Source organism: Gavia stellata, chromosome 13 (genome assembly GCF_030936135.1).
Source record: "Gavia stellata isolate bGavSte3 chromosome 13, bGavSte3.hap2, whole genome shotgun sequence".
Lineage (NCBI taxonomy): Eukaryota > Metazoa > Chordata > Aves > Gaviiformes > Gaviidae > Gavia > Gavia stellata.
This window is the reverse complement of record NC_082606.1, coordinates 12,637,065-12,652,499: the sequence shown is the minus strand read 5'-3', so window position 1 is coordinate 12,652,499 and position 15,435 is coordinate 12,637,065. Positions and strand designations below refer to the sequence as shown.

The following is a 15,435-nucleotide window of genomic DNA, read 5'->3' as shown; positions in this document are numbered from 1 at the left end:
AGTATTTGTTAGGTTTTTTCTGCAGACTTTGAAAATTTTTCTGCATTGGATCTGTAATGATGATTTAATACATGGATTGAGATTTGTTAGTGAAGAAAATCACGATATGGACTTTTATTTTAAAATTGCTGACAAAATCTAAGGGGAATTATGGACATTGCCTGACTTCTGCAGTAGGTATTTCAGTTACTGTCTAGAAATCTGTTGAAACTTCAGAACATTCACTTAGTGGAGAAAGCCAGGAAAGGTAATTTTTGTTGCCTGCAGTCATCCTGCTTTGAGCTATAATCCTGTCAGATTGCATTAGTTAAACAGTGCCTAGCTGCTCAATGCTTTTATATGGGGGATTTCCAAGAAAAACCCAAGTGCAGCAAGAAGGATGGGCAATTCAGTAGGTGCTACATTTCCGTTTGAGTCAGTATTGAACCACTTGCCTCAGTATGGTGCCAGGAGACGCTGTGCTGCTGGAGATACTATGAGACATAACGGTTAAGCTCCTCATCGCTATGGTCATTACAGGTCCTATGGCAGTTTTCTTAATTCTAGTGTGCAGAATTCAAACTGGAAGGGTTATGGTCTACTTACAGTTAGTAAATCCCCTCTGTAGTTTAAGATTTTCATCCATCATTATTTTAAGCAATAAAACCAACTCTCTGGCTTTTTGCAATTTACAGATACAGTATTTTCTTAGGTTCTGTTTCAGTTGTGTTTATAAGATGCCTAACAAAAGATCCTGATTCAAAACTGCTGATTACACCCCTAGTATATAAGTTAGGAGGGGTCTCAGACTAGACTGAATTTGTTCATTAATACTAATTATAAAATAGCTATTCTTGTGCCAGAACTAATTTAGCTAACCTGCCCCTGCTTCTCTTTTTGCCTTAAAGATATTGATGAATGCAGCACCATTCCTGGAATCTGTGATGGAGGAGAATGTTCAAACACAGTTAGCAGTTACTTCTGCAAGTGTCCTCCAGGGTTTTATACAGCTCCTGATGGCTTAAAGTGCATAGGTGAGTAGAACCCTGTAAATAATAAGACAGTAGGTGTCATGAACGTTCATGAATATCTAAAATGGGTAACAGTGTACCAGAAATGTATTTCAACTTGTGATCTTGAAATCCTTCTTTTTATATAGAAGTACATCATGTGCCTATATATGTATTCTGAAATGAGTTTTCCATTTGCAGGATGTGTTTCCTCTTTCCCTCTTTGTTGTGACCTTCCCTTTAATTTTTCTTACTACAGTTTTTCTGTTATGCCATATTTGTTGCCTTAAAATAGGCAGAACTTTTTTTACGTATCTCCTTGATATTCTTGCTCTCATGTTTGTCTTTGATTTAGTCCATGTTATATTCACCAGTCACTTAGAAAAGCAAATATACTTGAGAAAGAAGGTAATTGCCCCAATCAGCTTTTTTTTTCCTCATTCCAACTGTTATGACCTTAATGCAGATATTTTTCATTCAAGGAAGTAGTGTGATAAGCTGGGTGTGGGACATTTGTATCTGCTTTCATGATGTTGATGATTTGGCAGTACAGTTCTTTCAGGCTTTCACTGTGGCAGAGCAGAACCTGTCTTCCAAAGGCCAGACCAGGAACCAAAGGACTGTGTGAATTAAACGACTGCCACTGCAGTGCCAAAGCCATGAAAGAGTAGTGTTAGCACTTACTGCTTCTGGGAAGTGTACAGCCTGCTCTGAGGCAGGTCAAGTATTCAATTAATTTTTTTTTCTCATTTTTACACAGTAATTTCTTTTTTCACTGCCAGTGCTGAATTTTGAGCAATTATTATTATTTGAGAATCAAATGAAAGGTTTATTTCCTCAGTTTTGGCTTGTTTATTTAAAGGCTTATACACAGTGCCAGCACTGGGGTTCAAAAGAGCACCCTGTGTTTAGTACCTTCGGTAGAAAATAATTTGGGAAAAAATAGAAAAAAAGTCTTCACAGACAAAAATACCAAATGATACCAGCTTCCCCAAAAGATCTGGAAGTAGTCTGGGTTATGATTCATTTTGAATGGTGCCATTCTATTTCTGCAGGTTGTGAGAAATGAACTATATTTCTTCCATTATCAAGAACTGCATTTTGGTAGATTGGATCCATACCGTACACTTAAAATGCCAGTGGGAATTGCTTTATTCCTTCAGATTAATAGCCCCTAAATGACTGTGGATCATTAAATCATTGATTGCTGCTTGTACTTAATATTTATGAAGGAGATTCACCTTCCTATAACAAAAAATTTCTAGAGATGCACAACTTCCATTTGCTTTTCACTTTTTATAGTCATTGCTCAGTCAGGACTGCCCAACATTCACACCCATGTTATATTCCTGCGGTTTTCCAGCCTTTTTTACCCACTATATTTGTAGGCTGAACTAGTTCAGCTAAACAATTGGCTATTTAAATGATGACAGGCTGTGTTAAGTGATAAGCCAGACTATGAGCCATCATTAAAATTTTGGCTTTCTGTCCAAGGCAAAACGTGCTAAATGGGAAGCACTATTAATTATCTGCAGATATTTTGGATTCATGTCTAATGTGCAGACTGCATACTTGCCATATTAACAAGGGCAAAGCCCAAATCTGTATTTGAGCTGGGCGAAACATTTAGTCTTGATTTGATTACAACTTGCCTGTCTTAAGTGAAAAGTGTTAGCTGAACGTGTCTATTCTGTTAAGAGATGAGGAAGTGCTTCTGAGAAATGTATCCCTTATGGGACTCAAACTGAGCAGCGTTGGAGCCAAACATCCAAAGCAAGAACCAGGAGTTCCATTATTACAAACCTTAAAAATAAGAATAGACAAAGCAAAAATAGTATCTTCTATAGCTGAACAGCAGAAACAAGAGCAGGACATCTCAACATGAAAAGTGCTATGAAGAAAGCTGCTAGCCCAAACTTCCAGCTGGCATAATTTTTTTTGGTCCATGTTACTTTTTGATGGCTTTTTCTTTTTTCCTTTTTTTTTTTTTTTTGAGGCACATTTTTCTTGACAGCTATTTTCATGGTGATTTTTTGCCTTTTCAAAATACTATACTTTTAAAGTGAAAAATAATGAAATATTAAAAGCTGAAACAATAAAAAAGTTGTTTCGTGCTGTTCTTGCCCTTATTTGTGTGTTTTACCATTTGAAACAGAAAATTAAAGAGGAAAAAAAGAAAAAAAATAATCACTTCTGATTAGGAATATGGAAAGATTTGGCATTTTTCTCACAAACTTACTTTCTTTTTCTGAAAATGATGTGGCTTTTGGACAAGCTCTTACACCTGTAGGTAGATGAAGATGTTTGCTGTGTATTTACCTTTTTATGGCACATTGTGTGCTTGCACAGATCCCATGTAGATCCTTTTTCCACTTCTGCCTGTTACTGCTTTTAAATGTTTCAAAACTTGGTACTGACCAAAACTGAGAAGGATGAATTACAGAGGATGATGATAGGGTCTGTAGAGGACTGACTTCCTTACTGTCCACCCCACCATCACAGCAAGCATCTGAATATCTCATCACTCCATATGAACACCAAAATTATAACAGATGTAGCAGGGAACAGTTTGCATCAGAGCTTGATTTAATTTTTAAAATGGTAGATTAAGGAGTGTATGTGTTTGGCAGTTTAGTTGGGTACCAAGAGAAAATAGGGGATCAGTAATAGAACTGAGTAGATTTTTTTTTTTTCTCCATTTCAGATTTCCGTTATATGACAATATGAGTGAACTAACTAAAGTTTGGAAGCAAAGGCCAACCAACTCTTTTAGCTGTATTGCCAGTAATATCTGCATTCAGGGTTCCAGCTAATAAAAGGCAGAACCATCGCAGACTCTCCCAACATATCACTATATATCAATTTCCTCAAAATAATAAGAAACTTCCCTGCTTTTTTTTATATCCACTAGGATAGCTAGTAAACTCTGGAAAGCACTGTTACTAGACAGATGAATCCACCATGCCCTGGATAACTGAGATACTGTTTCTTTAGGGAATGGTGTCTGCTGTTGTAAGGTTATATCTGCAACTTTTTCCTCTACATTTTGACAGCAAATGTTCGTATATTTTAGAAACAAACTTGGTCTGGTTTATCGTGTAGCATCAAATCACACCACAGCTTGTATAGATTTTGACATGATGTGACATATTGTGAAACAATTGCTCAGAGCTTCAGACTGTATCACAAGATTTTTTTTTTTTTAATTTTTTTTTTTTTTTTAGATTTTGCTCCCATCCACATTTTCTCTCACTTCTGTAAGCTGGGGGATCTCTGTGCAACAGTATTAGAGCTGAGTGTATGAAATCTGGGTACAAGACGTTCTTCGTACAGCACGTGCTTACCCTTTTCAGACAGAAAGCCAGCACATCTCCATAAACAATGTGATGGCACCAGTTAAAACTGTGTTGCTCTATCTTGCCTGCAAGCCTATATCTTGTCAAATCTTCAGCTGGGGAAGCCATGACTAATGAAAAAGGAATTAATTCATTTGAGAGCTCTAATGCTGTGAGTTTATTGCTGTACATCAGTGGCTTTCAAATCAAAGCTTAAACAGCTGGTACTATCTGTAATAGAGATGATACTGCAATTTTTCTTTGGGGGCACAGAAGCATATTTTATTATATATTGAATACATATTTCTATTCTATTTTTGCCTCCATTAATTCATTGCTGTTCCATATTTCACTTCAGCTTTCTCACAGGAGGTGTTACACCTGAATCCAAAGCAGCCCAAATATTATCTAGATTTTTCTGGTTTTCTGCCTTTTGTTTTCTGATTGTTGTAATTTTGCAAGTGCTATGTCATCATTAATGTAATCAACCAAGAAAAACAGGACCTTTCCCTTTTGTGAAAGTCACATTCCTCATTGGACTGATGATTACATATCCACTTCTTTCTCTCGGTAGATGTGCGTCCTGGATACTGCTTCTCTTCTCTGACCAATGGGCGCTGCGGCAATCAGCTCCCGCAGCCTTTGTCCAAAATGCAGTGTTGCTGTGACAGCGGCCGATGCTGGTCTTCTGGTGTAGCCACCGCTCCTGAAATGTGCCCGATCAGATCCACCGGTATGAATCCACCTGTATTTGTAATGAGCGTGGTTGAACACTGAATTAGACAGTGATTTTCTTTTATTGGTAATGTTTTCATTAAAGAACTACACGGAGTGGTTAGACTGGAGGGCACCTTGGGAGATCGCTTAGTCCAACCCCTCTGCTCAAAGCAGAGCCTCCTATGGTGGGTTGCTCAGGACCCCTAGGAGGCTAGGGCAAGCAGACATAAACAAAGGATTTTATCTGTTGCTAATTGATGTTTTGTAGCCTGGTTATTCTGACCTTACCTGATTCAGATTTTGTTTTCACCATTTTCTTCAGGCTCAAGTTACTTCCTCCAGAGCCTTCTAATAGATCCCTATTCCCTCTGCAGTTTCATTCTCATTGGAAAACTGGGATTTCCTTCCTCTTATGCCTAGCTTTCTGAGGTGCCATCACCTGAAGTTTGATTTCTGTCTGCTACCAAAATGTGCTGTACTTTATTGCCTCCCTGTGTATTAAGATCCCCAGATAATGTGAGATTTGAATTTAGAGCAGATAGTGAGCAGACTGTGAAACTAAGTGTGAAGGAGTGGAGGAAAGATGTTTTTGAGATTGTTTAGGACTGGAAACCTAATGAAATGCTTTAGGAAAGAAGAATACAAGAAGCTTCAGGATTGATGGGAGGAGCTCAAGGGAGGTACAGAGTTTAGGGAGGAATGGGGGTTGTAACACTAGAGCAGTGTAACTCTGAAGAAATTGTCAGAGGTCATGTATGGGAGTGTTTATTATTCTTGGTTTTAGTCCTCTGAGTGAAACTGCGTAATACTGGAGCAGCGATCTATGATCAGAACTCTTGGAAGACTCTTCCTGGTTCTGTCGCTATCTCATTAATAATACTTAAACATGTTAAATGTCCAAGACTGGCTAGAATAATGCTAACAAAAGAGTGTAATCTATTGATGCTCATCTGAAATAGGAAGACAAGGAGAAAGCTTTCAATCTTAACACAGTCCCTGTTTTCTTTAAATACTTTCTAATTATTCTTAACTAACTGGTGAATAAATTGGGTAGAAAAGTGGAGTAATTTGGCCAAGGCCGCAGACTGAGATGTGGTGGAGAAGGATCTAAAACCCAGGACTTCCTGACTTGTAAATCCATGCAAGGTCTTCCAGATGACGGTTACATGCCACTTTTTTTTTTTTTTTCCTGACTTGAGATATAAATTGAGTCTGTAAATTGCACTTTTCAAAAGTGCTTTGAAATTCTTTGAAAGGCCTTACATGTATGTAAGGTATTGCTGTCACTATTTAATCAAGTTCAGTTATTCCTTAATGTATCCTGAGAAAGCAAGATGAGGAATTTAGAGCTGTCAGTGGCCCAAAGTCTCTCTAACTCTGAAATGGAAATTTACTGCAATATAAAGCGGAGCACTAAAGGCATAACGTAACCAAGTGGTTGCATTTTCAATGTGGGCAGCAGACCCAGATGTTACTATAAAATAGGCTGTTTATTGCTAGAAATTATACATGGAGTTTGAAGTTGCAATAAAAAAGGCTTGCACTGTATTTCTTTGCATAACACGGCAATAATTGTTTATGTGGAATGACAGGATTTACCACTGACGCTATAAATACTTTAGAAGAGGTATCTCAGGCATCCAACCATGTGTGTATTCAATTCTCACCTCAGCAGTCCCTTCATGTGTGCTAATTCCATTCAACTGATGGGCAGCCCCAAGGCCGTGACTTCTTTTTGCAAGGAAGGCCTAGGCTCCTGGTGGATTCGCTTTGGGTAACTGGGTATTACCAATCTAGAGTAAAGAAGAAATACAGTATTGTTTCTTTCACAAAGACTGATCAGTGGGTTGTAGAGAATGTGTGATTAGAGAACTTACTATTAAAACCACCATCATTAGCAAACATTTGCATATTGGAATTTGTGTGTGTACATACAGAGACACTGTTTCTTCTGAATGTCTCTGTTTTATCACGGGTAGACAGACCACTGATTGGGAAATAGATTCAGCATACATATGAATAGGCAAAATAGAAAGCTAGGAAAAAACCCCAAATAAACAAAGTACAACACATAATACAATAAAACCTTCTTGGGAATGATTTAAAGATTAAAATCACTCTAAGAAACAATAAAGGGAAATGCAGTGACACATGAAAAAAACTGATCACCTAAGACCATTAAAATAAATGCAAAGATCATAATCAGCAAAACCAGAACTTAGGCTACCATGTTTATTTAACAAATCCTCTGTGATTTGGGAGGAGCTTCTGATGTGTTTTACAGGTGGAAATAGAAGTGAGATGAAAGTGTTGAAGGCTGAAATATCCAGCTTAGTTCTCCCAACACTGAATTTATTTTTTCAGTTCTCATTTTTTATATTGTTTCAGGAATTCATGCATCTCTGTAGCATTTTGTTTTCATTATGTAATTTCTCTCCCCTGTTGTGCCATAAACTTTAAAATTTTGAAGTTCAAAGACACTGACTGCACAAATAGTTATTTGTGTACACATGAATTGTGGACATGAATTAGGTCAGCTGGAAATGTGGTCTTTAATTGTGATAGCCTGCATGCATTCTTTGGATCGCAAGTTCCAAACCCGTACTTCCCAAAGACAAAAGAGTCGGGGACAGGAGGAAAAGTGGGGCAGTAGGGCAGATGCCACTAATAGAGATAAACAATAGAAGAATGCATAACACTCAGCATAGACTGTGCTTACAGCAAAATAGATCATTTTCCCATCGTCTGGGGAAGGATGAACTCGGTGTGGATCTGACTCCGTTTTTCTTTGTCTACGCTCCTTAGACTGCACCTCATTTGGTTTCTGCTTTTATTGGCAAACTTCATTTTCACAGGGAAGTAGTGTTAGTGTGTTCATTTTCTAATTGGTTTTGCCTCATTGCTTATATTTATATTGCTTTGTTTTAGGAGGTTAACTTTTAAGAAATCCAGTTGAAACTGGGCATTTTTCCCTGTTCAGTATTTTTCTAACTCTGTGGCAAGCTTTGTATTAAATTAACTTGGGATCAAGCCCAAAAGTCCTTCTTTAGGTAAACTTCCCACTGAGTTCATCAAAGATTTTGCCTGAAAGAAGACTAAGTAGATTAAGATCAGGTCCCCACCTTACTGTTCAATTTCGTATCCAGAATGTCAGTTATGTTATCTTTTTACTAGCAGTCTTCTGACAAGTAGTATTATCGTATGGATTAATGACTCAATTCACAGAACAAAGTTTGTTACTATGAAGAAAACATATAGGCTCAGATTTTCCAGATTATTTAAGGTTTGTTATTGCTAATCTGAAACACTGCAAAAAGGGGTAGAATTGGATTAAATGGAAAGGCTGCAAGAGTCTAAACCAGCATTCATGTTTTCATGTTTCAGATGAGTATCGCAAATTGTGCACAGTAGCTGCTCTGCTGCCGGCAAGACCTGACCTTCCTCCAGGCCGTCCTGATGTCATCCCTCCACCACTCCTTCCTGGTGTTTACCCTCCTCAACAGCCAGAAATTGTCTATCCATCTCGAGCTCCACCACCTCATGGTAGGAAAGAAATAATAACCTTTCTCTGCACCATTTGCATTTAGCTTCTTTAAAAACATGCGTTTCTCAGGAGCAATGTGCTCCCTTCAGCTGTTGGTATCTTTTGCTTATTTTACGTGGACGTATAGTCTCTGGTTATCCTTCTAATCATAGCCTGGTTACCATGTATCTTACAGAAAGTGTACCTCATTGGTAGTGTTTTCCCTGTTAAGACAGGATTCAAAAAGTACATCCTCACTGTCTGTCCTGAGGCCCATGTATTGTAGTGGTTACATTACTGTTATTTTAAGGCTATTGTGAGCTTTGCTGCATGTCAGCATTGAGGAACGTGAATAGCTCTGACTAGGTTGTGACAGTTACTTACATTAAAGGGCTTGGCTGGGAGAAAGCAGTTTCTTTCAGGTTTTCCTCACTCTTGCTTGGCCAGGTAGGAAATGTACTGATAAAAATACTAGTCTGCTGGACACAGAGGCTGACCCAAAGTGAAGAAAGAACTTTTTCAGTGATACGCATGGATAGGTTAGGTTTCTCTAGAGCAAGGGGGAAGCCAGAGCAGAATACCAGTATATTCCTTATTCTGTCCCTTGCTCAGGGAATTTACTACATGCCCACATAGTCTGCAGTAGGCACGTGCCACCTGAAATTGTCTGGCATAGTCACATACTCTTTTGCAAGTAAACACAAGCTCATTTTGCCCATGCTCTGTGCAGATGCAAGCAGACTCTGCTTGCACTGGCACCAGCTGAAACTATTTAGTCTTGGTTCAGCACCAAGCTGAGCTAATAAGCCTGAGAGGCAAAGTATGTTAACTAAGGCCTGACACTACACTGACGTAGCTGCACAGCTTCTGGTCAGCTGGGAGCACAGACAGAGCCAGCTAACGTCTGCCTGCCAAAGACCATATAGGCATACCTTTCAGGGCGTACGTGCCCCCCTCTCACTCTGCTATCTATGAAAATGGACATAACTGAACGAGTGTACCTGCTTTTTGCTACTGTAGGCTTTTAGTAGAGTCCTTGCAGTGCCGCGAACCCACTTTACTACTAGGTATGAGCAGACTCGGTCCTCTTTTGTCCTGCAGAAGAGGAAAACAGGATCAGACCTGCCACAGTGAAAACATCAGTGGTTGCTAGCTGTTTTCAGACAAATATCTAAGACTCAAAGTGCTGTCTTCTCTCTCCCAATGCTGATTTTACTATGTAGTTCACATTGTGGTGGAAGGTAAATGTTGACTTTTAATGGAAAATGCTGCACAAGCTGCAGATTAACAAAAATGATTATGATGAAATATTAAAATACTTTTCCAACTCTGTTATTTCAGTGATCTTGCCGGTGAACTTCACTGACTATTGCCAACTGTTCCGACATCTCTGCCTTAATGGGCGCTGTATTCCCACTCCTGGGAGCTACCGCTGCGAGTGCAACAAAGGATTCCAACTGGATGTTCGAGGGGAATGTATTGGTATGTGGTTTTCTGCTGTAAATCACAGAGGGGAATTTTGGTTTAAAGAAAAAAAAATTCTTTTCCACACAATGTAATAACTCTGAGTTCTTAAATAAAACAACCCCCCTCCAAAAAAAAAAACTAAATAGTAAATAGACTTCCAAGAACTAATTGCTTTCAACTGCAAACTTATTTTTACAGCAGTTGTGCATTTAAGACAGTATTTAACAAATCTTGTAACTTGTCACAAAATTATACAGAAGTAAGGATTTCTTATTTTACTAACCTGTGACTATAATGTGTTTGTGATTGAAAATGACCTCTTTGAAATGCTACCAGCTCTTTGAGTATGCAAATGACCTATTAAAAAAAAAAGACAAAAAACCAGCAGTCATGATCTCTGGCTTAGTAAGGTTTACAGGTCCTCTTTCAGCTTATCAGGAGTACCTTGTTGGGTTCTTGAGCCCTTTAATTTTGGAGCTGAGCCAGAGCTTGATGATAGGAGCAAGGATTAGCTGTCTCTTACATGCAAGATTTTGCTTCTGTTAAAATCTGTGTCTCCAGTGGGACTGGGAATGTGGAGGTGTGGGATTAAGGCCAACCTTGTCTTGTTGAGTACTCCTTTTTCCCAGCTCCTGCTTAGCTTAGAACATGGGATCCTTTTACTGGGAATTTAGTGGTGTCCCCTTTCCTTTCAGATTGAAGCACACTATTTTCTCCAACTACAAAACAATAAAATACCCCTACAGACCCAAATACCTTTCAACCAATGTCTTTATAAAAATATATTGTCTGTGTTTTGCAGATGTTGACGAATGTGAGAAGAATCCATGCATCAGTGGAGACTGTGTGAACACCCAGGGATCTTACATATGCCAGTGTCGTATAGGATATCAGAGCACACCAACTAGAACAGAGTGCAGAGGTAAATTGTGGTTTTAATGCCATATCTGTACTATTGTATACATACCAGAAGGGAAAATAGTTTTTAAGCAAAATTTAACACATGTTTTAAATATGAGTGTTTTAAAAAATAAATAAATCAGATATGGCAGTAAAAATGATTAACCTGCCTGAGCTGGCTGTTCACAGACGGGGTTAATAAGAAAGACATTTTGTCTTGTGCTGAAAGTATCTTGGCACCATTTGTGGCTTTGAAGTGGAAGAGACATCTTTTTTTTTTTTTTTTAAATTATTGAGACATTTTTTCTTTTGGTTCTTGAGGATCTCAAGGACAATGAAACATCCCTTCTTTGGAGCAACCCTTTACCTGTAAAAGACTGTGAAAAGACTAAGAGAGGTGGGGAGAAAGATAAGTCTTCCAGTGGGTAAATATAAGAGTACAGTGCCCATGTGTTGTCCCTGCCCACTGTCAGAGAAAGAAATCAACATAAGTTACAGCAATGAAAACTTAAACAAGGTATGGAAGAGTAGTGAAGCACTGGGAAAGTCTAGGTGGGCAAGCTGTAGAATCCCCATTATTGGTGTGTTGAACACCATGCTCAACAATAGTCCTGATGGTCTTCATCTTGTCTTCCTACGGGAGTGGGGAACATGTAGCTCCTCAGTGGTCAGCCCTCTGTCAGGGTTCTGTGGCTCCCAAACTGTTTTGGGGTGGGAATTTGACTGTAAAGGTGGATGCAGTCCTTTATGGTTAAGTCATGATGAGAGACTTCTGGCAGGAGACTGAATGACTACTTTGATATTCCATAAGAAATGAAGCATCTAAATGAAACAGGATGTTTGAATGCTCAGAGTCCCAGCTTGTCTTCATATTTTGCTTTCTGCACTAAGAGGAGGATTCCTTGAGCATGTACTCATTCTGAAGCAGAGAGTTTCTAAAAAAAAACAAAAGAAAGCTATCTGTATTAGTAGATGATTTTTTTTTTCCTTCCCTTTGTGAATCAGAAAGGTATTTGTGGTATAAAAGCTTACTGCAGTCCCGGAGGACATGCAGAACCAGCACTACTGCTGCATGTTGCTAGGAGTGTTTGACGTAATTGCTGCCAAACAGCCATGTTGCAGAAGCATCTTCATAGTTCAGCTGACTAATGGTGAAGGAGTGCTGAAGTGGAGGCTCAGCGGTGCTGAATTTACTCATGAGTCATTTTTGTCACACGCTTTTAATTTGACTGATTCATTACACAAACACATGGTTGTCAGAAGCCCAGTAGCTTAATGGCATTAAAGTGTGGTCACTTAGCAGTTCCTTTGCAGTCCATGGGAACTGTGCTTACTTGATAGGCAGTTCAGAAAATGCTACGATGTGCAGAATCTTTATTTTCTGAAGGAATTTTTAGGACCAGTTTAGGGAAAAGAAAAAGGCTAGTGGTGTGCATTTGGCAAAATATGCGTATAGCACTGGTGCCTGCCAAAATCAGCATTTGCTGTAAAATTACTTCGCATGACTACTTTGTATGTTGAGGTTTCATTTTTTGCATGCACAAATGTGTCTGTGCTGATACGCTTTTGCAAATGTATTCCTTACGTCCATTCTTGAAAAATGTAGTCTCCATAATGACCAGATGTTTATCTATTCCTTGCTCTGAGGTTCCAGGGGAGGGGTTTTCTTCTGCATGGTGAGTCTGATAGGTGACTGATTATACACTGCAGTCTGTATCGCAAGCTACTGATTCAACTGTTATTAGGATCGCTTAGAATTCTAGTAGGAGTTTGACTGAATGAATATGTTAATTGGAGACATAGATGAATAAGGTTGTCATGTTATGATTAGTGATCAAAACAAAAAAATGCTTTTCAATTGCAGAAGAGAGGATGCAAAGTGGACTTCAAAAAAATGTGAAATTTTATTATGGTTAGCTATGAATGTATGGGAGTCAGAGCTTTAACAGCTAAGTGCTTACTATAATCTACCCAACATTTCTGAGAGGAGGAGGTCAGACCTTACACGGAGATGGCAGCAATTATGGATATTTCAGTGAGAGGGGAGCTTTGATTTTTGCAAGTTTCTCTGAGGGGGGAAAACAATAATCCACAATATTTCATAATTTGAAAATTAGAAATGTAACAGAAAGTAGTGGTGGGTCTCCGGTCACCTGTGTGTACATAAAGAACACTAAGATTCTGTGTTAATTTTCTGCACCATGATTTAGGTGGCATCAGATGCATAAAAGTACAAATCCTAATGAGCTCTAAAAACTAAAAGGCCAGAAAAATCTTGAGATGCTGTAGCATTTCTGCCTGTTGTAAGGAAGAAAGCTGGTGGAGTAGCTGAAGCCAGGCTCAGGTACAACCAAGTGCCACAAAAGTGGGGGGAAAGGGACTGAGCAGAGAGAAAACTCACTTTCATGCATTGCTGATTGATTATGCTTGTTTATCAATTCAAGGGAGGTTTATCAAGCTTATACGCTTTTGCTGAAAGTCAAGAGGGCTGCAAGCTGCCACTGCAGTGAGCTGTCACTTGAGCAGCTCTTGCCTCCGCTGGCCTGGTTGCTTGCTTGCAAAACAGTTTTTTTCAGGGATTTCTTAGCAGCTTCCCAGAACTATCATGCTGCTAAGAAGGCAAATACAGGTTCAGAATTTCAAGAGGCATCAGTTTGCCATCAGATAGGTGTCTAGAGAGCAGGGGCATTTGAGAGGACGCCCTGTGCTCTGCTTCTTCCTCAAGCGCAGCAATGCACTTCTGGAAGGGCCTGGGGAAGGGCACCCCCAAGACATTTGGGAAGACAGCGTGGTTGCGCGATAGATAGGTCTGCATCAGCTGGTTGAGCTCTCTGTGAGCAGAGTCCCCTGTGTGCAGGAATCTCTGGGAGATGGTCCAGGCCTTGATGGAGAACACTGAGCAATCTGAAAAATGTCTAGACAGTCTGTCTCAGCATCTCCTCTCCCCTCATTTGGAGGAGAGGGAGAGCTGCCAGCCTCGTGTGATATCACTATTCAGGTCCTCCAAAGCACTTGCCAAGCACCTCCTGCAGAGAGAGGGAAACGAGGAGATGATGTTTCAAATATAAAATAAGCAGGAGAAATATCTACTGAGGTGGGAAAGTCTCGAACTTTCCTGTTCTCTTACAAAGCAGCAGCAAAAGACAAGCTTCCCGTGTCTTTCCTTCAGTAGTTAGCTATTGTTAAGTTAAACTTCAGTAAAAATATTTTCATGATTAACAAAAATGGAAAAAAAACAATTGAAAGGGTCTGATTCTTGTTTGAGCAAGCTGCAGGGTAATGTTCACTGAAATTCTTTCACAGCAACTTGAAATTTCAAGCTGATGAACATTTTCCATCCCCGTAACATTCGGTTATGGAAATCAAAATAAATAATTTTTCAGGTGAATATAGTTTCCATGTAGGGTTAAAAACCTAGGGGAAGGGGAAATGGGAAAAATTTCTCTTGAGTATAAAAAAGAAAAAACCCCAAATGTTGTTTTTCTTTTTCGTTGGCTTTCAGACATTGATGAGTGTTTACAGAATGGTCGTATCTGTAATAATGGACGATGCATAAATACAGATGGCAGTTTTCACTGTGTGTGTAATGCTGGCTTTCAGGTGGCAGCTGATGGGAAAAACTGTGAAGGTAAGACTTCTCTGAAGTTACTCCGTATCACTAATTACAGTTGCAGGAGGTTATTCACGTCAATGAAAAAGACCTCTGGTGGGGGGGAAGGGAAGGAGCAAGGAATCAGATTTCTAAATACCTTTTGCTGTATCTGGGAGGGCAAGTAAACTGTCTTTTGCAGCCAGTTTTGGAGCCTTGGCTTGGCAATCCTCAACGGGATGTCTGTCCAGCAAGAGAAATAGCACATACCACTATCACAAAATGCAGTTTCTTTGATGGGAGTGGTACATTTTAAAACGGAGCACAAGTCACATGCTGCCTGATTTTACTGTGTGTTTAACAGCATGCTTTATAGGATCTTACTGGGTGACTAGCAATGTGTTTTATGTAGATGCAGTCTGGTCTGACCCATAAAAACTGTTTTAAGAAAAATTTGTAAACATAATTGATGTGTTCCTACCTCCCAGACCTTTAGTAAAGGGGGGAAAAAGAAGAATGTTCTTTATCATGCTTCCCAAGGTCCTTGGGAGGGTTCCCAATGATCTATTCATACGTTAAAGGAATTTCAGGCACTGTTCTTAGAAACATTTTTGGCAGAATATTATCTCAGTGATTCAGCTCAAAGACTTAATGCCAAAATTCCTGGTTGGGATAGATACACGATTTTTTTTTTTTAATCATAAATTATTTTTGTCTGACTTAGCCTGTAAGTAAAAAGAAAACACACCATGTCTAGAAGTGTAATTTCTGTCCAAGACAGCTGCAATATTAAGGAAAATAGCACGATTCTGAATATATTGTAATGTCATTATGATCCAGTGATTTTATGTGCTAGTAGTGATTCTGTTAATCCTTGGTAGAGACAGACATTTTAAGACTCTGTTTTTCCTGACT

The 15,435-nt window shown here is 39.1% G+C and overlaps 1 protein-coding gene across 1 annotated transcript in view; it reads left to right on the top strand.

Annotated features, from left to right (window-relative positions):
* The window catches only part of FBN1 (fibrillin 1), a 157,504-nt gene that overhangs the window by 62,588 nt on the left and 79,481 nt on the right, over positions 1-15,435 (top strand). The window contains exons 8-13 of the mRNA XM_059823839.1: positions 888-1,013; positions 4,899-5,057; positions 8,426-8,584; positions 9,906-10,046; positions 10,834-10,953; positions 14,434-14,559. Of these exons, the coding sequence (XP_059679822.1) occupies positions 888-1,013; positions 4,899-5,057; positions 8,426-8,584; positions 9,906-10,046; positions 10,834-10,953; positions 14,434-14,559 (831 nt within the window). The remainder of the gene's footprint in view (positions 1-887; positions 1,014-4,898; positions 5,058-8,425; positions 8,585-9,905; positions 10,047-10,833; positions 10,954-14,433; positions 14,560-15,435) is intronic.